The sequence below is a fragment of the Ambystoma mexicanum genome, chromosome 13 (assembly GCF_040938575.1).
Source record: "Ambystoma mexicanum isolate Mex_15411 chromosome 13, UKY_AmexF1_1, whole genome shotgun sequence".
Taxonomy (NCBI): Eukaryota; Metazoa; Chordata; class Amphibia; order Caudata; family Ambystomatidae; genus Ambystoma; species Ambystoma mexicanum.
In genome coordinates, this window is record NC_090938.1 from 838984530 (window position 1) to 839010774 (window position 26245).

A 26245-nucleotide genomic window follows, 5' to 3' on the forward strand; every position below is an offset into this window, starting at 1 on the left:
TCCCTTTTCGACTACGAAAAACAAAATGCAATACTCCGCAGTGACCACTGGATGTCGGACCTATGCACAGCATGTGAATCTAAGCAGATACAATCATCAGAAATGCTTTTACGGTAAGTAATGCATTGTCATTGTCTACTCTGAATGATTCCACGCTAGCTACAGTGTCAAGTTATTTGCTATCATCGGCTCATGAGTTCCCTAAGCAATGGTCCAAAAATATCATGTCAATAATGATAAATGCTGACATCTCCATTAACACTCTTGTGTTCAACCCCGAACGAGCAAAGAAAAAAACTTTATATGATGGACTGGATTGACACTATTTGTTTTAAAATACAAAGACTTTAATACCTCTGTGTTTGGCCCAAAGCGATGCAGAGAAATAGCACCCTATCTGGCCCAAAGCGATACAGAGAAATAGCACCCTATCTTTGTAAAGCACTTTCCCCTGCTGTCAGAAATGCAATATTACGTCTCTGTTTCAATTTATGGCCCACCCGTGAAGTTCAAGCCCCAAGAAAACTGATTGATCCTGAAACCAAGTGGTTTCACTATTGCAAAAACCCTTCCGTTATAGAAACATTGGAGCATGTAATACAGATTGTCCAGAACTCATGGATTTAAGACAAATCCACTTTATTAAACACCTGGCATATTTCGCACAAAGGAAACCTGAAAATAGATGGGTCGTAATAGCAGCTACTAATAGCATGAGCATTAGAATAGCAACAGTTAACTTCATGAATGCACTAAAAATTGAATAAATGCTTTTAAACTGTGATATTTAAATCATGAATGTTGATAGGAATGACAACTGTAGTGTTACAGCAACCTGCACTAGGTCGAGAAATACCAAAAGAAATTTTATGTGAAATATCATTCTTTTGACCCACGATCAATATTCTTGGCTTATTTTATTATTTTTCTCTCCTTTTTATTTCCTTGGAAGACTTGGATTTGTGAATTATACTGAGTTTTAATATGTAGCTGTAACAACTCAGTTTCATTGGTATTAATTGCTTCTGCTTCTGAGTTTTAATATTTTGTGTAAATTAATCTTAATTGTTTATTTTAATGATTGTTTCTGAATTAATGCCCTTGTGAATTGATAAATGTTTCTATTCTATTTTCTGTAAATTGATTGATGAATTGTTATTTTGTAATCATTGAAAAAGTTGATTAATTTCAGCTAAATTCAATAAAAAATAAAATAATCAAGAAAACCAAACACTAGGCACCGTTACTTTGACAAATGGAGAAGATTCATAATTTAGTGCCAAACTAAACAAATCAACCTCTTAGAATTTACTCCATCCCACATTCTAACTTATATGCTCAATTTTCTAGATGCAGGGTTAGTATTTAACTCCCTAAAGGTCCACCTGGCGGCTTTGTCAGCCTACACAACCTCTCACAATAAGGTCTCATGGTGGAAAGTACCAGGCATCAAAGCATTTATGGAAGGAGTAAAGAGACTCCACCCTCCAATTTCTAACCCACCGCCAGGGTGGGACCTCAATGTGGTACTCGCTAAGCTCATGGGACCCCCTTTCGAGCCTATGCACAAGTCTAGTCTCAAACACCTGACTGATAAAACTGCTTTCTTAGTGGCTATCACTTCCATAAGAAGGGTCAGTGAACTTCAAGCTCTGTCAGTGCAGGATCCCTTCTATGTTGTACACAGACAAGCTGGTTTTACATACTCACCCTAGGTTCTCACCTAAATTCATCTCCAAATTTGATGTAAACCAGTCAATTGAGCTACCAGCTTTCTTCCAAGAACCCAACAGCTCAGCTGAGGTAAAACTCCACACACTAGATGTGAGGAGAGCGGTCTTCTACTATGTAGACAAGACCAGACCGCCAAGGAAAACAGATCAATTCTTTGTCTCAATAGCGCCAGGCAGAGAAGGTGAGAGCATTTCTAAGAATGTATCAGATGTATCCAACTGTGCTATTCCCTATCAGATAAAACACTGCCTTTTACTCCAAGGGCCCACTCCACAAGAGCTACTGGAGCCACTCTGGCTTTCATTGCAAATGTAGAGAAGAGGATTAGATCAAAAATGGGAACCCTCCCGTCCCCGGCACACTGTTTCTATCCCGTCATAAGACGGTTAAACATACTTATTATTCAAAAATAATTATAACCCTCATCAATTGCAAATATCCACAACGCACTGGTTATTCATTTGATTAAAAACAGTTATTTAATGTGCAAAAAATGTTTTTCTTTACAATGCAGATACAAAGTCCAAAATAAACGGCTTGTGTGAACAATTTCACCAATACATGTATAAAGTTTAAATTAAACGGCTGACGTGTTTCGAGAGAACTATCTCTTCTTCTTGAGCCAAAGTTGAACTTAATTTGAGTGCCTGAAGAGAAATAATTTCTTTAGGCACTCAACTGTAACTGGCACTGTAACTTTATACATGTATTGATGAAATTGTTCACACAAGCCGTGTGTATATATATGTCAAACACTGACGCATAAAATGGAATCGTACCAAAATGTCGCCCTCACAATTACGATGGCCGAAAATGCCGACCTTTCTTTTTTGGACCCCCTTACACTGCATGTATATGTGGGGGGCTATAGAATATAATAATATGGGGGATATAGAGGGCTCTCCCCCTGCATATATATGTGGTGTAAAGGTGTTTAAAAAAAAGTCTGCATTTTCGTCCGTCGCAATAATCACATTGATCCCATAAAATTTGTCAAGAGAGAGGACAAACTTACTGGAAGCTTTGTAACCAATTATTTACCAGAGCTGGGTGTTGGGGAGGTGGTTAGATAAAGGAAAGGTGTGGTTTGGATGAGAGGGTAGCTGCAACATAAAAGCACTGTAACCTCGCAAGAGCCCCTCAGTGGCATCTCCAGAGCTATGTAGGCCAGACCACCACAGAACTGTGACTAAGATCCACTTGCTTTATGAGTGTAACATTGTGAAAACTTAAACCTTGAACACGTATTCTTTGAAACAACTGAATGATCAAATATCTAGTCTGGAATTAATGCAATTAGGGAAAATAAGGGCTATCTTGATTAAAATTAACCTAGATGGCCCATAATCCCTCAGTCCTGGAAGGTGGACAATTATAAGGATTGGGCCTATTAGTGACTGCTCTGATAGTTTCCTGTCGATCATATGTTTTAGATCTGTAAGATTCCTGTCCATTTAGTTGTCTTTTTGAGGGTTTTGTACATTGTGCGATTCTCCTCCATTGTGTAACTGAAAGTGGCTGTATGGTGAAGGGATACCCATGCATGGAGTAAATCTTTGATCTTTTTGCAGGTGGACAGAAGGCCCGTGTGGTGTTTGCAGAGCTCTCTTGTCGACAGCCTGATGTCCTTATCCTGGTGAGTACTTGGGTCTGGTCCTAAGCGTAGTCTAGATTTCAGTGTGGCAGCTTACTGGGGTTCTACAACATGAATACAAAGAAAAAATAGCCCAAGATACAAATAAACAGCAGCAATGTGTGGCGGCAGCACTATATTAAAAAAGCTGCCTATGCATTTAAACAGTGCAAAACCCACACACAACGCTCCTGCAACAGCTTTTCGAATGGATTGTCCTCCAATGTATTCCTCTTCTTTAACATATGTTGTCCAGCTTCGGCTGCTTTGAAAAACTTTTTCGGCAGAGGGTGCCCTGCGTCGATGGCGTCGGGTCCATGTCCCCCGAAGGCCTCCGTCAAGGGTGACGTCATCAGATGTTAAATATAGCGCGTACGGCACCCGTTGGCCTCAGTTCAATTTTTCTGCAAACATGTTTGCTTTGTGTGAAACTCGGCACGCCTCGTACTTCGTATATTTCTTTGTTTTTTGAAAAAACCTTCTGAGATGTCGTCTTCTACTCCTCGGTCCGGTTTAAAAAAATATAAGGACTGCGGTTTGAAAATGTCCATCACGACCCGCATTGGATCTGACTGTGGTGCCTCGGAGAGGGCCACGATACAACTGTGTTCCAAGTGCCAGGCCATGACGTGAAAAGCCTTGAGGGAACAAAAGGGGAAACTTCAGGTAGACAGAGTTTCCAAACCCCTGAAGTCCCGGCTTGCTGGTCTTTTGACCGATGAGTCGTGAGATGACTCTCCTTGGAGGAAGAAGGCCAAGCGGTCTCGGTCTAGAAGCGGTTCCCGCCATTCCTCTTCGAGGAGGTCGCAGCGTAGACACCGCCGGTTGCCTTCCCTGATGTCTTCGTCAGGCGACTCGCCCGCACGGGTGGCATGCCCGTCAAAGAAATGGACTCCTGCTGGGTGGGAACCTTTCCGAGTGGAAATGCTCAACATTTTTGAGAAGCAGGGTTGTCGTCCTACTGTGCCTTCTGTGGAAGCTGGGAAGGAGAGCTCCCGGCCGAAAAAACTTGCACGCCCTCGAGCCCAGGTGAATGGCGTGATCCTAGTCGAGAGTCCTCAAGTTCTCAGAGAAAAAGTCTAAGGATCACTCGAGACGGGGTGAGAGGTCGAGGTAGTAGACCCCTTTGGAAGCCCTCGAAGGAATCTACGCTGTTGGTGACTACCCTTAGACCACCAATGCCTTTGACGCCAGAGTCGACATCATCGCCGACATTGTTGACGGAGGCTGTGCCTCTTTTTCAGCCGCTGGAGACCAGTGTTCCTCCAAAAAAGGCACTGGCTAAGACAAAACAGACGCCATTGAAGCCTCTGGGTTTCAGACCAGATAAATTATCTACCCCTCTTCCGGAGAAGGAATTCTTCAAGGCTATGACTTCCATTTTTGAAGATGAGCATACGGATGAGGAGGATGCCCCGTTTCAGCTACAGTATGGTACCCCGCATGTGCCAGAGTACCTCATTTTGAGGAGAGTCGGATTCAGGACCTGTGTGAGTCTTTGCACAATGCCAGTGGCATCAACACCTCTCCTGAATTGGAATTCGGCAGGCCTGAACCCGGGGAGCATACAGACTCATTTAAACAACTGATTTCTAAAGTTGCGGAATTCTTAGGTTGGTCAAGACCTCCAGTACCATCTTACGGACATTCTGGACAAGGGTCCAGCCACTGATCCAGTGTTGGCCTTCCATGTGGTACTTCAGAAAAGGGTGGCAAGGAATTGGGATTCTCCGGAATCAAATCCAGCTGTTGACAAGTCTTGCAAAGAAATACTGCCAATCCTATAGCGACGCCGGCTACCTGTCCAAGCACCCCACTCCTGAGAACCTGCTGGTAGAGGCAGCTACGGCTACCTCGTAACAGACGGCTTACCCTACCATCCCTCCTGATAGGGACGATAAGCACATGGATGGATGGGCGCGAAAAGTATTCTCTGCAGGGAGCATGGCTTTGAAATGTGCCAACTCCACGTGTGCACTTGCAAAATTTTCATACACTCTGTGGGAGTGTATTTCTATGGCGGCAGAGCATATTCCCCAACAGGTGGAAAGGGACAGCTAAGGAAGCCATGGGTTAGACTCAGCGGATAGCATCAGCAGGTCCGTGGCTAAAAGCACTGTGATGCGCAGGTTTGCGTGGTTGCGGAAGTCTGGTTTTGCACCCAATGTGCAGGCTCTACTTCTCAACATGCCTTTTGACGGATCTCATCTTTTTGGAAACAGGGCTGATGAGAGCCTTGAGAAGTTGCAGACCTCGAAGACGGCCACCAAATCTTTAGTCGCCGCTGTTAGGCAACCTCAGCCTTTTCGTGCTAGCGGACAACCGTGTAGGGGTAGATCTTTTCGTTTCTACTCCTCATTTGGAAGGGTGAGAGGAATGGCCACTCAGAAGCCAAAGGAGAGGTCCTCGTGGTGGATGTGGTCGAAGTGCCAAACCAGCTCACGCGACGGCGCCTCTGTTCCGTCGGCCGTTGCCATTGCCGCTTCAAAACCACTCTCGGTGCTTGAATCACTCATCACCAGTTGCGGGGGGTGGTGGTGAGGCTGTCTCAGCATTTGGAAGATTGGCGAAGCATTACTTCCGATGCTTGGGCTCTGGAAACAATAGCCCATGGTTACGGTCTTCCATTTACGGCCCCAGGACAATCCACTGGGGAAACACTCTTTGAAGGTTCCAGATCCGCTCCTTGTGCAGGAATTTTTAACCCTGAAAGAGATGGGCACTATTGAACCAGTACCTGTAGCGGAGAGGAACATGGGTTGGTATTCCCCATATTCTTTTATTCCCAAAAAGGACGAAGGACTGAGACCCATCTTGGACTTGAGATACTTGAACAAGTTCCTCAGGAAGGACAAGTTCAAAATGGTCACACTTTCTCAGATCCTTTAGGCCCTCCAACTCCATGATTGGTTGGTGTCATTGGACCTTCAGAATGCTTATTTCGAGGGGATTGGGTCCTCCGACGTATTCCATATCTGACAGTAATCACCACAGCTGTGCTGCTTCGGAAAATATTCGGCGTCTGCGTCCTGTGTCGATGACGTCGATACGCTGTCCACGAGGGCCTCCGTCGAGCTGACGTCACCGGATGTTATAAGTAGGACGCCCGTAGCCTCAGTTCCGTTTTTTCCGCGAACGTGTTCGCTTTGGAGATCTCGGCGTGCCTCGATTCTACTGAATCCTGTTCTTTCGGTTTTTCGAACCTGTTCATTTGTGTATTACAATGATGTCTTCGGCTTCTTCCACCCCGCGGTCGGGTTTTAAGAAGTGTCGGTGTTGCGGGTCCAAGATGTTGACGGACACGCACAACGCTTGCCTCTGGGAGGACCACGATATGGATTATTGTGTCGACTGCTAGTCGCTTACATCGAAGGCCTTGAGGGAGCGTAAGAAGAAGCTGTCAGTGGGTAAGGTGGCCAAGCCCCGGAAGTCACGATCCACTGGACTTTCGACGGACGATTCGAGGGTCGACTCTCCGCATCGTCATCGTGAGTCTGGGGAGTCTCGGTCCAGGAGTCGGTCTCGCCAGTCCTCTGCCTCTTCGAGGCACTCACGGAAGAGCCGTCACAGGTTGCCTTCCCAGTCCTCATCCGAGGACTCCGCCCGTCTGCGGGTTGCTTGTCCCAACAAGCATTCCACTCCTGCGGAATGGGATTCGTTCCGGCAGGAGATGATGGCGATTTGTCAGTCGCAGGGCTCCGTTCCTTCCGCACCGTCGAAAGACGCCAGCCGTGAGCGTGCTAGAGAAGCCACTCGTACGCCTTCGGGCTCGACAGGTCATCGCCACCACCGGGTGCCTTCGAGGTCCCGGTCGGAAAAGGCTGTCGCTCTGGGCATGCCCGTTCCACGTCCCGGTCCTCGACGCCCTCGAGACCGTCAGAGCCTGTGAAGTCTTCGAGGAAGACATCGACGCCGAGGTCGTCGACGGACTCTCTCGAGGCTCCGCTTCCAAGGAAGCCGTCGGCGTCCAGGCTGTCAAAGGACACGCTCAGGGATCCGCCCTCGAGGACTGTGTCGACGCCGTCGAAGTTGTCGGCACCACGCTCGACGCGGATTCCGTTGACGCCCCCGACGCCTTTCGAGGCTGCTTTGTCAGAGGTACTCCGTCGCACGATGGAGCCCCCCAGAAAGGCTCTGGCCAAGGCAAAAAATGTCTGTCCTTTTTTCTGTGCCAACCTCTGGATTATATTTCTGAGGGGGATGAGGGGTCTGAGGAAGGTATGGTGCCTGAGGAGGTGCCTGATGAGATTTTGTCTGGTCATAGCCAGATTGAAGACCTGCGTCAGTCGCTGCATGACGCCAGTGGTCTGGACACCTCTCTGGAGGTGGAGTTCTGTAGGCCTGAGCCTGGCACCCATGCCGAGTCCTCGTACCGGTGCCTTATGTCGAGGGTCACGGAATACTTGGGGTGGTCTGCGCCACCTGTGGATTTTCTGCAGGATGACCTGACGGACATCTCGACCAAGGTCCTCCAAGTGACCCGGTACTGCCTTTCCATATGGCTTTGCAAAGAAGGGTGGCGGCGGCTTGGACTGCTCCGGAGAGTCTCCCAGCAGTGAGCAAATCTTTGCAGCGAAAATACCGACCAGCCAGTAGCCAACCCTGTTACTTGACCACGCGCCCCACTCCGGAGAGTTTGGTGGTGCAGGCGGCTACGGCCCCAGCAAAGCAGGCGTCCTACCCTACCATCCCTCCTGATGGGGACGACAAGCGTTTTGATGGCTGGGCGAAGGAAGTGTTTTCTTCAGGGGGTATGGCTTTACAGGCAGCCAACTCCGTGTGTGCCTTGTCACGTTTCATGCACACTCTTCGGAACTGTATTTCATTGGCGGCTGAACATATTCCCGAAGGGGAGGAACGGGATGGTTTTCTTGCTATTGTACAGGATGGCAAGGATGCTATGTGTGAGTCTGTTCAGTCGGGTCTGGACATGGCAGATTGTGTCAGCCGGTCCATGACGGAGAGCACCGTAATACGCAGGTTTGCGTGGTTGCGGAAGTCAGGGTTTGCTCCTGATGTGCAAGCCCGGCTCCTCAACATGCCCTTTGCTAGTGAACATCTTTTTGGCAGCAAGGCTGACGAGATCCTTGAGAGGTTGCAGATCTCAAAATCTGCAGGGAAGTCATTGAGCGCTGCAGTTCGCCAACCTCCGCCTTTTCATCCTAGGGGACAGCAATGGAGGGGAGGTTCCTTTCGTTATTACTCATCCTTTAGTAAATCGAGGGGAGCTGCAAGTCAAAGGGGCCACCGTAGGAGTGCCAGAGGTGGAAAACAGGGTACTCGAGGTGCCAAGGCTGCTCGGGCAGCTGCCTCTTTGCCCTCAGGCACTGCTGCAGCCGCTTCAGCTCAGTCATGAGGCCATGTCCCATGGTTCGCCAGTTAGGGGAAGGCTGGCGCAGCATCTTGTAGAGTGGCGTGCCATTACTTCAGATGTGTGGGTTCTAGAGATCATAGCCCACGGCTACTGTCTTCCTTTCCGGCAGAGGCCTTGTGGCAATCAACCAGGGAATCTCTCTTTGAAGTGTCCGGATCCGCTCCTTGCGCAGGAAATAGTCTCTGCTGGAGGAAGGCACCATAGAACTGGTGCCTGTAGCGAAGAGGAACAAGGGATGGTATTCCCCTTATTTTTTTTATTTCAAAGAAAGACGGGGGATTGAGACCCATCATGGACTTGCACGGTTTGAACAAGCTCCTCAGGAAGGACAAGTTCAAGATGGTTACTCTTTCTCAAGTCCTCCAGGCCCTTCAACTTCAGGACTATGTGCCGATCCATCCCAAGCACAAGAAGTACCTGAGGTTTGCAGTTGGAGACTCGCACTTGGTTTCGGGTCCTGCCGTTCGGATTGACCTCCGCCCCGAGGGTCTTCACCAAACTCATGGTGGTGGTGGCAGCGTATCTCAGGAAAGGGGGGATTCACGTCTACTCATACCTGGTCGATTGGTTGATCAGGGTGTGCTCTCCCGGGCAAGTCCAGGATCATCTGTCCGTCACCTGCCACTCCCTTTACAAGCTGGGCTTCTCCCTCAACTTAAAGTCGTCCCATTTGATGCCAACCCAGCGTCTCCAGTACATCGGAGCAGTGCTCGACACACCCCTGGGGCAGTGGTTTCCTCCCCAATTAAGGGCTCATCACATTCAGCAGATGGTGCACAAGTTTCAACACGGCCAGAGTCTCCCAGCGTTCGAGTTCTTGAGGTTGCTCGGCCTCATGGCATCCTGCATTCTTCTGGTGTCAGAGGCCAGGTTGCGGATGAGATCTCTGCAATGGGCCCTCAAGATGCAGTGGTCACAGTCCTCCGGCAGGATGTCGGACCCCGTTCAGGTGCCACCCTCGGTCGTCCAGGACCTTCTGTGGTGGGCCGTCAAAGGCAATCTGATGAAGAGGGCTCCATTGTGGCTACCCTGGCCGGAAGTAACGATTGTGACGGACGATCCCTTGCGGGATGGGGAGCGCATGCCAACGAGTTGACAGTCAGCGGTCGGTCTCTGTCGGAGTCCAGACTCCATATCAATCTCAATCTGTTGGAGCTGAGGGCCGTCAGGCTTGCCCTGAAGGCTTTTCTGCCGATGGTGCGAGGGAAGAATGTCTTGATTCTGATGGACAACACAGTGGCCATGCACTACCTCAACAAAAAGGGGGCAGGGGGGCAGGGTCACTTCCTCTGTGCAGGGAGGCGATGCAGCTCTGGTTCTGGGCCATCCAGCAGGATGTTTCGATCTCGGCGGTTCATCTGGCCGGAGACGAAAACGAGACGGCAGATGCTCTGAGCAGGCCAGGGAGTGATCTCTCAAGAGTGGGAGCTGGCTCAGGAGATTCTCCTGGAAATTTTCGCCCTTTGGGGGACCCCTCAAGGGGATTTCTTCGCCTCCCGTGTCAACCAGAAGTGCGAAAGGTTCTGCTCGCTGGAATTTCCTCCAAAAGGAGCCTTAGGAGACGCGTTCGTGGTGGAGTGGTCCTTCCCACTGCTGTACGTGTTTCCTCCAGTCCCCGTCATCCCGCAAGTGCTGCGGAGGTTACGGCGGTTCAGTTCCCAGATGATCCTCATTGCTCTGGCTTGGGCCCGGAGGACATGGTACCCGGACCTTCTAGACTTGTCCATCTGCCCTCCACGTCGCCAATCTGCTCTCACGGGAGGGGGGTCAGGTTCTCCATCCAGAGGTCAGATCCCTCAAACTTCACACTTGGCTTCTGAAAGGTTGAGGTATAAGGATTAGGACCTCCCTGAAGACGTGATGGAGGTGTTGCTTTTAGCCAGACGGCCGGCAACAAAGTTCCTGTACCGTTGCTGTTGGACAAAGTTCTCCAGCATGGGGTCTTGCATGGATTCACATGCTCATGAATATTCCCCGTCAGGCCGGGAATCCTCGGTATAGAAAAAAAATCAGTATCAGTTTCGTTTCTGATCTGTCTTTCTTAGTAATAACCAATCACTGGTCTCTGGGTCATACTGCCCCCAGCCAATGACTGCCCTCTCCCTAAGCCCCGCCTCTGTCAGCCATCCTCAGATTTTTACCGCACGTTCAAGTGTTGGGAGTCCTCGTGCTGTAGCTCTCGAGCTTTTGCTGCGTTTTTCACGCTTTTTCAGGAGATTTTTCTCATTTTTCGGTTAAATAGAGCCTCAAGCTCCACCGTTTCTACATCCGATCAACGGGGATCCGTTTCAGAGTTTCCTACGCCCCTCAAGGGTGAAGATTTCTTCGAGTTACGCTTTTGGAGGATTCCAGAAGTTCCGAGGCCTACCCCGGACATGGCCCAGGAGAAAGGAAGCTCGACGCCCGGGAAGCTGTTCAGGACCTGCCCTGGATGCCAGCTTCAGAATGTTTTCAAGGAGGACAAGCATTCGTTATGCCTCTACTGTCTCCATGAGGACAAGACGCACACGGAGAAGGACTGTGCGTTTTGTGGGAACATGTCGGAGCGGACCATGAAGGATCGCCACCTCGAAGAACCCGTCAGGCGAGAAGAAGAAAAAGAAGTCTGAGCGGTCTTCGAAGTCCTGTGAGGGCGCCCCGGCGACGGGGGCCCAACAAAAGGCCAAGCACCGCGAGTCAGCGCGCACCGGGAGCGCTGAACGGTCGGGCTCCTTGGCTGCCAGGCAGGGTGCATCCTCCCTGGCGCCATCAACCACGAGCCAACGCTCTAGCTCGGGTAAGAGGAAGTCCGAGAACCCGGCGAACCTTCTGCAGAGGCCCCGGTCGATCTCGAAGATTCCGGCAGAGGGGGAACGAGGCTCGGACCCTCCCCACAAGGTGAAGGCCCCAGGCGTACAGAAGGTGACGATGGCCTTAATTCACCCTGCTAACACCTCGATTGAGGATGTTGCAGCGGCCCTGGCTCAGCCTGTGGAGGCTACGCCAGTGGAGGCAACCTCAGGACCCAGAGTCTCCCTGCCACCGCGGAGGGAGTCGTCTTTCAGTCCCATTGAGAAGACCCCCACGAAGTCCTCGTTGGAAAAGGTGGGGGAGGGGCAGGTGTCCTTCGTGGATACGGACACGACCTCTGAAGAAGAGCTCATCGAAGTCGTGGAAGAGGCCCAGCCCATCGGGAGGGATCCCGACGAGGTCGCCGACGAGGTTCCTCAAGAGCCCTCGCTCCCGTCGTTTCCGGTGCCGCCGGACACTTTGGCGGCCATTTTGTCAGCGATTCGGTCCTTTTGCTCGGAGATGAGGACAAGGTTGCCCCTCCCCCCGACGGAGGTACCTGTGCCAGACCCGACGGGGGAACCGGAGCCGGGACCCTCGGAAAGTCCACCCCATAAGAGGAGGACGACGCATCCTACGCCACCTCTCCCACCTCTGCGGCCTGCTCTGCCTTCCCCCCAGTCTACTACCCACGGGGATGATAGAGGCACGGACACGGCTATGACGGGTGGAGGCGACGACGGGACGTGTCCCTCGTCGCCCCCTGCTCGGGCGTCCCCGCCTGACGAGATTGGATCCTTTCATGCCATGATTTCCAGGGCATCCGAGCTCTTCCAGCTCTGCCCAGAAGAGAAGGAAGGGTTCCTTTACCAACGGCGCAAGGCTAAAAGGAAGACGGTCCTCGCCGTACCACTTCTTGATGACATCTGGGATGAGGGGCTCGCCCTCCTCAAGAACGATGCCACGGCGCCGGCAAAGAGGGACCGGTACGAGAAGAAGCACCGGGTCCCCAACGCTGCCCCCTTGTGCCTTCGGGCGCAACCTACCCCGGATTCGGTCGTCTCGGCGGCGGCAAAGAAGAAAGCTGGAGGGCATTGGCCTCGACATCAACTTACCCGCCGGACGGCAAGGGCAGGAAGCTGGACACGATGGGACGACGGGTCATCTCATCCGCAGCAACGACTATCAAGGCGGCCAACGCCCTGGCTATCGTAGCCCGCTACGACTGGGAGTTGTGGTTCAAAATCGCCCCTCTGTTGGACTTCCTTCCGGACGCCAAAAGGGCTGAGGCCCTTGAACTCCTACAGGAAGGTGAGATTGCTTCGAACCACGCCATCACGGTGGCAACGGACATCGCCGACACCGGTTTCCGTCAGTTGGCCAACGGCGTTTGCCTGAGACGACGAGGATGGCTCAAGGCGACTGATTTCCACCAGGACGTACAAACCAAGGTTTTGGACATGCCCTTCGACGGGAACAACCTGTTTGGGAAGGCGGTTGATGAGTCCCTTCAGGCCATCAAGACAGACACAGAGACTTCCCGGGCACTGGGAGTGCTCCAACAACAACGGCAGTCCTTTCGGAGCTCCGGAGGCAGACAAGGTGCCTCCAAGGGATCCGGCAGTGGCTCCTCCACGTATCGCCAAGCGGCAAGATCTTCGTCCCAGGAAGCCTACAGGGGACGCAGCAAGTCAGGTGGTGCCCGTCGACAAGGAGGCAAGGCGGCCTCCAAAGAAGATTGAACCGACCGTGGGGTCGGGCCCCCGCCGGGAGGCCGGCTGGCGAGGTTCGTCAGCGTGTGGGAGTCCATCTCCACTGACCGTTTGGTGCTGGACGCCCTGGCCCAAGGGCACGCCCTCGAGTTTCAGAAGAAGTGCCCTCGCGTTCCACGTGTGGCCAGGAAGGAAAATCACGTCCCTCAACTACTGTTGGAAGTAAGGGCGTTGCTCAAGAAGGGTGCCATCGAGGTCGTCCCAAAGAGGCTTCGGGGCTCCGGAGTTTACTCAAGGTACTTCCTCGTAAAAAAGAAGACCGGAGGATGGTGCCCCATCCTGGACCTGCGACGATTGAACAAGTACATCAAGGCACAGAAGTTCCGGATGGTCACCCTCCAGCACATGCTGGGACAGCTGGAGGAGGGCGATTTCCTGTCGTCGTTGGACTTGGAGGATGCGTACTTCCACATCCCCATTCTAAAAAGACACCGAAAGTTCCTCAGGTTCGTGGTCCAAGGGCGGCACTACCAGTTCAAGGCCCTCCCGTTCGGATTGAAGTCGGCACCCAGGGTGTTCACCAAGTGCCTCGCACCGGTGGCGGCGCGGCTGCCCCTACAGGGGATCCACATCTTACCCCTACCTGGACGACTGGCTCATCAGGGCAAGGACAAGGGAGCTCGCCGTGGAGCACACTGCGAAGACCGTCCAGCTGCTCACGGACCTGGGATTCTCCATCAACTTTCCAAAATCCCACCTGGTTCCGTCGCAAGTCGCCCTGTTTCTGGGAGCCAAGCTCGACACAGTGGCGCGGCTGGCCTCGCCGTCGGAGGAAAGGACCAGGAACATTCTGGGCAAGGTGCAGCGTCTGCTGGCCACGGACATGGCCAGGGTAAGATCTATCAAGTCCCTCCTCGGGATGATGTCGTCCTGCATTTATCTGGTGTGCCTTTGCAGGCTTCGGATGCGCCCCTTACAAGAGTTCCTCGACGCCCGCTGGGTCCAGTCGACGGGCAGCTTCGAGGACAGGATCCCTCTCAACGAGATGTTCCGTCAGGCGATCCGGTGGTGGGGTACCCGCTCTCATCTGTCGGCGGGCACAGACTTTCAGACCCCAGCTCACCAGGTGACGGTGACAACGGATGCCTCCCTGGAAGGTTGGGGAGCGCACTTCAGAGATCTTCACGCGAGAGGCCTTTGGATCCCGGAAGAGAAGTCACTCCACATCAACATCTTGGAGCTCCGCGCAGTGTTCTGGGCCCTCAGGTCTTTTCTTCCGTGCCTCAAGGGCAAGGTGGTGAGGATCTTCACCGACAACACCACGACGATGTTCTACATCCGGAAGCAGGGCGGAACCAGATCCCCTGCCCTATCCAAGGAAGCCCAGGATCTGTGGCATTGGGCCGTCGCCCAGGGATGTTTCTGGTGCCTTTTCATCTGGCAGGAATAAAAAACACGATCGCCGACTCACTCAGCAGAGAGCTGCGTGCGTGCCATGAGTCGGAACTACGCCAGGATCAAGTGGATCGACTCTTCCGACGATGGGGCGAATCCCAAATCGATCTCTTCGCGACGGCGACAAATTCAAAGTGCCGGAGGTTCGCCAGCAGGTTCCCCCAGCCGAGGAGCATGGGCGATGCTTTCTCGTTCCCCTGGGACGGCCTATTTCTTTATGCGTTCCCTCCGCTGCCATTGCTGCTCCGGCTCATCAACCAGCTCAAGAGCTCCCGGTGCAGGATGATCCTCGTCGCACCGGCGTGGCCGAGACAGATCTGGTTCCCGGACCTTCTGGACTTGTCAACGTCCACACCAGTCAAGCTGCCGACGGATGAAATGGTAACAACATTTCAGAGTGCCCAGAGTCTTCCGGCCTTCAACTTCTTAAGGTTGCTCAGACTCATGGCATCCTGCATTTTTCCGGTGGCAGAGGCACCCCTGAGGATGAGATCCCTTCAATGGTCCCTTTTCTCAGGAAAGATGTCGGACCGTCTTCAGATTCCGACCAGTGTCTCACATGATCTTCTGTGGTGGGCCTGCGAGAAAAATATTCTGAAGGGAGATCCTTTTTGGCAACCATGGCCGGAGATAACTGTAGTGACTCACTGGGTGGGGAGCTCATGCCAACAATCTGACCCTCAGTCCAACCACACATAAATATTTTGGAGCTGAGAGCAATCAGACTAGCGCTGAAGTTTTTCTGTCATCTGTCAGAGGAAAGAATGTCCTGATAATGACGGACAACACAGTGGCCATGCACTACCTCAACAAGAGAGGAGGCGCTGGGTCACTATCTCTGTGCAGAGGGGCAATGCAGCTCTGGCACTGGGCTCTTAAAGAAGGAATCTACCTCTAGGCGGTTCACCTGGCCGGAGAGGAGAACACAGCAGCGGATGCTCCGAGCAGGCAGAGCAGTGTCTCCCACGAGTGGGAGCTAGCTCAGGAAGTCCTTCAAGAGATCTTCACCCTTTGGGGAACCCCTCGAGTGCATCTGTTCGTGACCAGTGTCAACCGGAAGTGCGAGCTGTACTGCTCAAGGGAATTTCCTCCAAGAGGAGCTCTAGGAGACGCGTTTGTGGTGGATTGGGAGTTTCCACTGCTGTATGCATTTCCTCCAGTCCCCGTCATGCCTCATGTAGTCAAGAGCTTGCAAAGGTTTGGGAAACACATGATCCTAATTGCCCCGGATGGGGCCAGGAGGACGTGGTACCCAGACCTTCTGGATATGTCTATCTGTCCTCCGATGCGTCTTCCACAAAGAGAGAACCTTCTCTCACAAGAGGAGGGTTGGGTTCTCCATCCAGAGGTCATGAATCTCAACCTTCACGCTTCGTTTCTGAAAGGTGAGATATAAGGATTGGGACCTCCCAGATGACATTATGGAGGTGTTGCTTTCGGCCAGAAGGCCAGCAACAAAATCTATGTACCGTTGCTGTTGGAGTAAGTTTTGCGACTGGTACAGAGAATAGAATGTTGATCCTTTTCAGTGTGCTACTCAGGATATTTTGTCCTTTTTGCTTTCATTAGCCCATAAAGGTCTTCAGGTTGGCACCATTAAGGGCTGCTTGGCAGCGCTATCCCTCTTTAAGCGTTTGTCAGAGGAATGCTCCTATTTCAATTTTCCGCTTGTGATGCAATTTCTGAAAGGGCTCACTAATGTGTTCCCTCCATCTCCTTTTCAGGTTCTGGTTTTGGACCTCAACTTGGTTTTAAAATGTCTGTGTGCCCCATTTGAACCTTTGCACTCATGTCCTTTGAGGTTTTTAACCTTTACTACAATCCTATTGGTTGTTATAACATCAGCCCGTAGAGTGAGCGAATTGCAGGCACTTTCTTCCAAGCCACCTTTTACTATATTCCACAAGGACAGGGTTGTGTTAAGGGTGAAACCCTCCTTCTTACCTAAGGTAGTCTGTCTTCCATTTAAGTCAGAAGATTGTGCTGCTGGCTTTTTATCCTCCTTTTCATCCTAGTAAGGAATAGCAACGACTGCATAGGTTAGACCCTCGGAGAGCATTAACCTTTTACATAGCCAGAATGGCTAAATTGAGAGGGGACAAGCAGCTCTTTGTAGGGTATACAGGGCACACATTGGGGCTGGCTGTTAGTAAACCGACTTTGTCTCAGTGGATCATTTTAGTCATCTGTGAATGCTACAGACTGGCAGGCAATTACCCTTCTGAGGGTTTACATGCTCATTCCACCAGGGACATGGCTACATCGACAGCCCTTCAAAGGGGTGTCCCTATAAAGAACATTTGCAATGCTGCTACGTGGTTATCTATACACACGTTTACAAAGCATTATTTGATTCTACTCCCTTCGCCACTCACGGATACTGCTTTGGGAGTCTGTCAAAGATGAGGAATAGGTTGGGGTGGGGAGGGGCGTAATCAATTTGAAGAACAAGTTGCTTACCAACTGGTAACATTCGTTCGACTGGATGTTCCTCCAACGTATTCCTCATCACTCTCCCAACCTACCCCTCTGTAGAATTTCCCATGTTATTACAGCTTTCGTTCCATCAAGGCGGAGTACTGTCCATGCAGTCGTTATGGGCATCTGTGCTTCATGAGCAAACGGGGGGGGGGGGCAGAACTGAGGCCAACGGGCGCTGTGCGTTCTATATATAACATCTAAGGACGTTGCCCTCGGCGGAGGCCTTCGAGGGACATGGACTTGACATTGGGCGCCCTCTGCCGAAAATGTTTCCCGAAGCAGCAGAAGCTGGACAACATCTCAAAGATGAGAAATACTTTGGTGGAACATGCATTCAAAAGAATGTTACCAGTTGGTAAGTAACTTGCTCTTCTCATATTTGCGACTTCTTCATCTTGGGATAGGCTTGCTAAAGTAGGAGTGCACAAAACCTGGGAGGCCCTGGAGGGTGCAATTTGCCACAATCATTACTTCATTTTAGTGTACTTTTCCAGGACGCAGTGGGGCGCATAGGGCAAAGAATCCTTTGAAATAGTTTGCATTCTCTCCCTGACATGTGTCTTGTGAACTCTGACCTAGGGTTTGCAAGACCAGTGCCAGGGGATAGCAAAGAGGTAGCTAGCGTAGCAACTGCTACCCCTGACCATCTCCTTAAATGACGTCCATGATCTTGGATAACTTGCACTAATCAACCAAAACCCCAGTATTTTGTGCTATATAGGTAAAATCGCTGCCACTCTGTTCATCCTTCTAGTCATTGTGTTGTCTTCCCAATTTGCATGCATAGACGTTAGAGGCGATGTAGAAATGGCTGTCAGTTACTTCACAAGCGGCAACTGCAGACGCTACCTGTGTGTCAGAGCTCTTTTGCTATTGGCGTCTCTCCTAATTTCTTTTCATACCTCCTGACCTGAAAAGAAAGTACTGCTTGGCCCTGCAATAAGACTTCAAGGGTAAGGCATATGAAATTGCCCTAAAAATGTTGACATTTTTTTCCCCTAGTACATTTCCTCTTTTTTTTCTCCCACTCCACAGGATGAACCTACCAACAACCTGGACATCGAGTCCATAGATGCCTTGGCAGAGGCTGTAAATGAATACAAAGGAGGTGAGTGTTCCTGCAGTTCAAAGGGCAACCTATCAGTCTACTCCTTAAGGACTGGAGCTTTGATTAAGACTCCACCATCTAATTCCAACACAGCATGCTGTCATTAGGCAGCCCTTTAGCACCTCTACCTTTAGTGTCATGATAGGATAGCGAGAGAAAGATGAATTCAGGTGGGCACGAGCATCGGGGCCCTATTGGGAGGGTGGTGTGGGGGTTCTGAAGGAAGCATGGGGGAAAGGAGAAATAGGGTTGGGGTCTTGATGAGTTGCTGATTTTGCCCAACCAGCCTAACGTTATATTTTTAGTTTATTGTTTAAAATGCGAACCTGGCTCGAGAGCAGCAAATCGCTGTACAGTGTGTAGCCAGCATCTAGGCTGACATTTTTTTTTCTCAGAGCTTTATCATTTTTTCCAATAATCACAATTTAGAGCATATTCTGGTTTCAATCAGAAGAACATTGAATCATAACCAACAATGTCATCAAACAATGACTAACAAAGTGCCGCCAGTGCAGTACATAAGGTACCAGTAAAACATGAGTTTCATAGCAACTCGAAGTATCGAAGGGTCTGCAGTTTGTGGGTGTTAGTCTTTAGAACCCAAGGATTCAATAGCAGGGAGCCAGGCCACATATAAAGTTCGGTAGGAGTCAGTAAGGATAGCTGTGATTTTTGTTTCCATCGCAATCATTGTATATGTCATGTCATTTATAACATGCCTGTACAAAAGTGTTCCTACCCGTGACAAAACAGAGGGAGGACAACACAAACGATCTTACTAGGCCTTGTGTCATTCAGATCGTGCGAGAACGAGAAGTGCAAGGGGGAAGGGAGGTGCAAGGGAGAGGGGAGGGAAAAACAGGGCAGCAATGCTAAGTAAGTGTGGCCGGGGCAGCTCGGCTCTGGTTAGTGCGAGGAGAAAAGGGGACGGTAGGGTTGCATTTACAGTCCCCAAGTGCGTGGTAGGCCCAGAGGCAGTGCAAAGGTGGCTGATCAAGAAAGAGCATGTTACCCAGTGAGACTCTGAGGGTAGCCAAGTAACCCGTTGTTACAGCAGACAGGTAGGCCTGCAGGGGAGGGAGAGAGTAGGCAGAGGAGAAGAGGAAAATTCTGAGCTGCTTCCGGAACTTCGGGTGGTCCGCCTCAAACTTGAGAGGGGCAGTGAGGCCATTCCAGAGAGAGGCACCTGCAGAGGAGAGAGCTCTACCCCCAACTCTGCCTAGAGAAGTGTCTAACCCTTTGATAGTTGGAGGGAGCTGAGCCTTTTTCGGCTTATAGCCATTTACTATTTTTCAATTACCAATAGTTTATTCTTACTATCCTTTATATCTCTGACTTCAGACGCTGGTGAAGACAAAAAAATCAACTGTCGGACGACTCCCGCGACGGATCCGTTTCGGCCTTGGAAGGCCGCTACGGGCTTCGGCCCACACAATAGGGAGAGAGGGGGGGAGGTCATTTTAGAATGTATATGCCCCTTTTCTTATACTTCATTTGCATAGCTGCCGTATCATTCCGTTATGGAAAAGACACCCTTTAAATTTTGTCCCAAGTGCAATAGGACATTTCCATGGGTCGATAAACACCTAGTCTGTAACCAGTCTCCCGAGAGACCATGTCGAGAGTTCTTGTCGAGCGTGTGGGCTCTTAAAATTCAAGACTTTAAAGGACCGATCTACCAACCGCTGGGCCCACTACGCCAGGCAGCTTGAGGCCCTGGAAGTAAAAGGTGCTTTCAGCAACGCCGCGGTTTCTGACGGCAAAGGAGAATGGGTGGCTTTAGTTACCCAAACGCAGTCCCCTGACCCCAGAAGACAAGCCGGCGGCCTTGTTATAGGGACAACACCCAGCACCGGAAGCGCCATCACTTCATCCACCACTAAGCACACAACCCAAGGCCGAGTCTCGACACGTGTCGAGCAGACAGCAACGTACGACGTCCAGGGAAAGGTCTATGGAATATCTGTCCTCTGGCACTCTCATTGGAGATCACTGCATGACAAGTACCGGGCGTCGAAGGACGGTACGGACGTCACGCAAAAAACTCTGAGGGCCGATTGTCTGCGGACGAGGCTGGAATTGGATGTTCTGGGTCAAATCAGATACTAGGTCCCAAACAGTCGGGGAAACACGCTTCAGGGGGCCAGGGTAGGGAGAAAGAGTCCAAGAAAAAGTCTTCTAAGACCCCTCATACAGGGATAAAATCCCTCATAGGGGTATAAAACCCCTCATAGGGAGAAATCTCAGGAGGCTAGCCCACTCCTCATAGGGAGAAATCTCAGGAGGCTAGGCCCAAAGAACTTGTATTACTTCCTCCAACAGAGGAAGATTTTGGGCTCCCTTCCCAGCCATTGGTCATCCCTAGTTCATTACAATGGTCGCTGAAGATGTAGACAGGGTAATGAGGATGTTCTTCATGGCCAACTTCTATGAAAAGGACCCTGCCTATTTCAAAAGTTTCCACTGCACCCCTCCCCCCCACTACAGCACCCTCTGGGTCGCAGATCCCTGCTCAACCTCCTGCTAAGAGGTCTCACCCCGAAATTCCAGTGCAAGGCACAGTCGTTGATCTTTATGACCTGGACTCCGACCATGAAGACCTCTCCCCTCTATTCAAGAGGCAGCAGACTCTTATTACGGGAATGATGCAGCAGACTCTTATTACGGGGATGATGAAGACCATGAGATTGACCCCGAGACAAATATGTATCCCATGGACTCACCTGTTGATCAGGATCCCCGGGTCATGTATTCACCCATTGACAACCAGCCCCTACTAAATGTATTGCTTGTCAGTGCGGCAGAGCATTTTCAGATAGAAACTCAAGAAGTACAAGAAGATAAGGATTTTGTAGAAGAAATCCGAGGAGATAAGAAGGCTGTTACGCAGTGTATCCCTCTCCTCCAGTCCATTCACCGAAAAATACAGCCATCGCTGGAGACCCCTAATCTTACGCGGGCAGTGAACCCCCCACATAGGAAAATTTTTAGACCTGCCCCGTCTGACGCGCTGTATATCAGAGGGCGACTGAAGCCTGATTCATTAGTTGTCACTACAACAAGGAAGAGGTCTGGTACTCCCCTAGCTTCCTCTGAAGCCCCGCCTGACAAGGAAAGCAAGATAGTTTACACGATGGGCAGAAAGGTGGCCTCCTCCGCAGTATTCAAGACTAGGATTGCTCACAATTCTACCCTATCGGCCAGTCACAACTGCCACAAATGGGATGAGGTCTCAGCATTACTGTCTTCGGCCCCGGAACCCCTTAAGTCTCAGCTTGCCCAGGTGGCCGCATAAAGCAGAGCCGTGTCAAGCTGCTTATTAAAAACCAATCTTGCCGCCGCGGACAACGCAGGCAGGATAATAGCAGATGGGACTATTAACAAGTGTCACGCTTGGTTGCGCCAATCACGTTTTAATCCAGAGACGCAAGCTACCCTTATCAACATGCCCGTTGAGCCCAATGTGCTCTTTGGCAAGGCTGTCAAGGACGCCTTAAAGACAGCCAAAGAACAATACGATACTCAAGTCATTGAGCCAACTGACCAATAAACCTACTGCCAGAGGGGGGAACAAGAATTTTCATCGCTCACGTGGCCAAAATTAAGAGGTGTTCCACTTATACCCAAAGTCAAGGTACTACCTGGGGAACCAATCAGGGTCCGTCTTCCCAGAATTACCCAAGAGGAGCGTGCAGATGCCGCAGACTCGGTAGAGGCAACTCCTCCCAAGGTGGCACTCCGCCTAAAAAGCAGTGGCTATCCAATCCAAGTGCCCTCCCATGCCTCTCCAGTAGTAGGGCACATTTCGAGGGGATTGGGTCCTCCGACATATTCCATATCTATGACATGTAATCACCACAGCTGTGCTGCTTCGGAATCTTTTTCGGCGTCTGCGTCCTGCGTCGATGACGTCGATGCGCCGTTGCATGCCTTCTTCGGGTTCTGGAGATCATAACCCACGGCTACTGTCTTCCCTTTCGGCACAGGCCTCGCGACAATCCACCGGGGAACCTCTCTTTGCAGAGTCCGGATCCGCTCCTTGCGCAGGAAATTCAAGCCCTGCTGGAGAAAGGCGCCATAGAACTGGTGCCTGTAGCGGAGAGGAACAAGGGATGGTATTCCCCTTATTTTTTGATTTCGAAGAAAGACGGGGGATTGAGACCCATCATGGACTTGCGCAGTTTGAACAAACTCCTCCGGAAGGACAAGTTCAAGATGGTTACTCTCTCTCAAGTCCTCCAGGCCCTTCAGCTTCAGGACTGGTTGGTGTCACTCGACCTCAAGGATGCTTACTTCCATGTGCCGATCCATCCCAAGCACAAGAAGTACCTGAGGTTCGCGGTTGGCGACTCGCACTTTCAGTTTCGGGTCCTGCCGTTCGGATTGACCTCCGCCCCGAGGGTTTTCACCAAGCTCATGGTGGTGGTGGCAGCGCATCTCAGGCAAGGGGGGATTCACGTCTACCCCTACCTGGACGATTGGTTGATCAGGGGGAGCTCTCCCGAGCAAGTCCTGGATCATCTATCGGTCACCTGTCGCTCCCTTCACAGGCTGGGCTTCTCCCTCAATTTACAGAAGTCCCATTTGACGCCAACACAGCGGCTCCAGTACATCGGAGCAGTGCTCGACACTTCCCTGGGGCAGTGTTTTCCTCCCCAGGTGAGGGCTCTTCACATTCAGCAGATGGTGCACAAGTTTCAGCATGCCCAGACGCTCCCAGCGTTCGAGTTCTTGAGGTTGCTCGGTCTCATGGCATCCTGCATTCTTCTGGTGCCAGAGGCTCGCCTGCGGATGAGATCTTTGCAGTGGGCACTCAAGATGCAATGGTCGCAGTCCTCCGGCAGGATGTCTGACTCGATTCAGGTGCCGTCCTCGGTCGCCCGGGACCTTCTGTGGTGGGCCGTCGAAGGCAACTTGATGAAGGGGGCTCCATTTTGGCTTCCCTGGCCGGAGGTGACGATCGTGACGGATGCATCCCTCACGGGATGGGGAGCTCATGCCAACGGGCTGACAGTCAGCGGTCGTTGGTCTCCGTCGGAGTCCAGACTCCATATCAATCTGTTGGAGCTGAGGGCCGTCAGGCTAGCCCTGAAGGCTTTTCTGCCGTCTGTGCGAGGGAAGAATGTCCTGATCCTGACGGACAACACAGTGGCCATGCACTACCTCAACAAAAAGGGGGGGGCAGGGTCACTTCCTCTGTGCAGGGAGGCGATGCAGCTCGAGTTCTGGGCCATCCAGCAGGAAGTTTCTGGGCCATCCAGCAGGAAGTTTTGATCTCGGCAGTTCATCTGGCCGGAGCCGAAAACGTGACGGCGGACGCTCTGAGCAGGCAGAGCGCAATCTCTCACGGGTGGGAGTTGGCTCAGGAGATTCTCCTGGAGATCTTCGCCCTTTGGGGGACCCCTCAAGTGGATCTCTTCGCCTCCAGTGTCAACCGGAAGTGCGAAAGGTTTTGCTCGCGGGAATTTCCTCCAAAAGGAGCCTTAGGAGACGCGTTCGTGGTGGAGTGGTCATTCCCGCTGCTGTACGCGTTTCCTCCAGTCCCCGTCATCCCGCAAGTGCTGCGGAGGTTACGGAAGTTCGGTTCCCGGATGATCCTCATTGCCCCGGCGTGGGCTCGGAGGACGTGGTACCCGGACCTTCTCGACTTATCCATCTGCCCTCCACGTCGTCTTCCCTACCGAGACGATCTGCTCTCACGGGAGGGGGGTCAGGTTCTCCATCCAGAGGTCAGATCCCTCAACCTTCACGCTTGGCTTCTGAAAGGTTGAGGTATAAGGATTGGGACCTCCCTGAGGACGTGATGGAGGTGTTGCTTTCGGCCCGAAGGCCAGCAACAAAGTCTCTGTACCGTTGCCGTTGGCGTAAGTTCTGCGACTGGTGCAGAGTTCAGAATGTGGATCCTTTTGCATGTGACATCCCCATGGTTCTGTCCTTTTTACTTTCTTTGGCCCACAGGGGCTTGCAAGTGGGTACCGTTAAGGGTTACCTGGCGGCGCTGTCCATCTTTAAGCGCTCGTCTGAAGAGTGTTCTTACTTTAAATTCCCTTTGATTTCACAGTTCCTGAAAGGGCTCACTAATGTGTTCCCTCCGTCACCTTTCCTGGTGCCCGGTTGGGATTTAAACCTTGTTCTTAAGTTTCTTATGGGTGCTCCGTTTGAGCCTTTACATTCTTGTCCTTTGAGGCTGTTAACTCTGAAAACTGTGTTTTTAGTTGCGGTTACTTCCGCTCGCAGAGTGAGTGAGTTACAGGCACTTTCAGTTAAGCCTCCCTTCACTGTATTTCACAAGGACAGGGTTGTCCTTAGAGTTCGTCCTTCTTTTCTTCCGAAGGTAGTGACGGAATTTCATTTGGCCCAGAAGGTTGTTCTTCCGGCATTCTATCCTCCTCCGCATCCTGGTAAGGAAGAGGAGAGGCTCCATAGGCTTGATCCTAGGAGAGCTTTAAGCTTTTATGTTTCACGCATGTCCCGGGTCCGAGTGGATGATCAACTCTTTATTGGGTACGCTGGAAAGCGTTTGGGGCAAGCTGTGACGAAACAGACTTTGTCTCGCTGGATTATTTTGGCCATCTCGGAGTGCTACCGCTTGGCGGGTAAGGCCCCACCGGCTGGCTTGCGGGCCCATTCTACCAGGGATATGGCTGCGTCTACTGCCCTGCAGAGGGGTGTTCCTATTCGCAACATCTGTGATGCAGCCACCTGGGCTTCAGTACATACATTTGTACGTCACTATTCCCTCGATTCCATCCGAGCACAGGATCTGGCCTTTGGCAAGGCGGTCCTTTGCTCTGCTATTTGATTGGCTATTCTACATTTTGATTCTAAATTCTTTCCCTCCTCCTTGCTTTGGTACTGCTTTGGGAGTCTGTCATAGATATGGAATACGTCGGAGGACCCAATCCCCTCGAAGAACAAGTTACTTTCTTACCTGGTAACGTTCTTTCGATGGGATGGTCCGACGACGTATTCCATATCGCTCCCGCCCTGCCTTCCCCGCTGCAGAATTTCTTTTGCGATTGCAGCTTACGTTCCGCAAGGCTTTGTGTCTGACTGGCAGTTGACTTATGTCACACGTTCTGGGGGAAAAAACTACAACTGAGGCTATGGGCGTCGTGCGTCCTACTTATCACATCGGATGACGTCGGAGGAGGTCCTCGACGACGGCGCAGTGACGTCATCGACGCAGGACGCAGACGCCGAAAAAGTTTCCGAAGCAGCACAGCTGTGGTGATTACATGTCATAGATATGGAATACGTCGTCGGACCATCCCATCGAAAGAACGTTACCAGGTAAGAAAGTAACTTGTTCATCTACCTTCACCCACGCATGGGTGGGAGGCAATCACCACAGACATATGGGTGCTGTCCACTGTAACAGGCGGATATTGTATAGAGCTCCTCGAGCAACCCCGGAACTACCCCCCACGACAAAAGACCCATTCTAAGGAACAACATCGTATCGTCCTCGGAAGTCTCTGCGCTTATTCTAAAGGACACCATCGAAGTTATCCTGGCCAACCAGGTAAACAAGGGTATTTATTCAACTTAATTCCTTGTGCCAAAGAAAAATCTAACAGTGTGCCCAGTATTAGATTTGTGCCCCCGGAAACAAATGTCAAGCCACAACATTTCTGCATGACTACGCTACAAGAGGTAATCTCTACTAAAAAAGGGGGATTACATTGCAACACTGGATATAAAATGTGCCTATTTTCTTTTTTCCTAGTTCCCAGCGCACAGAAGATTCTTGCATTTCAAAATAGCGAACAAGCACTACCAATTCAAAGTGCTACCTTTCGGAATAGCATCGTATTCACGAAGGTACTGGCGGTGTTTGCAGCACACCTGCACACGGAGGCAATCCCAGTGTACCCTCACCTGGACGACTGGCTGATTACAGCGGAGTCCCCCGTAATTTTGCAGGCATAACATTCAGAGAGCTATCAACCTACTCTTCCAATTGGGCTTTTCCATCA

At 51.2% G+C, this 26245-nt stretch overlaps 1 protein-coding gene across 4 annotated transcripts in view; it reads left to right on the forward strand.

Annotated features, from left to right (window-relative positions):
• ABCF1 (ATP binding cassette subfamily F member 1) overlaps nt 1-26245 on the forward strand; it is a 1170658-nt gene that overhangs the window by 1103779 nt on the left and 40634 nt on the right. For all 4 annotated transcript variants that reach the window (XM_069635350.1, XM_069635348.1, XM_069635351.1 and 1 more), the window contains 2 exons: nt 3306-3370; nt 18194-18266. In XM_069635350.1, coding sequence (XP_069491451.1) covers nt 3306-3370; nt 18194-18266 — 138 coding nt within the window. The remainder of the gene's footprint in view (nt 1-3305; nt 3371-18193; nt 18267-26245) is intronic.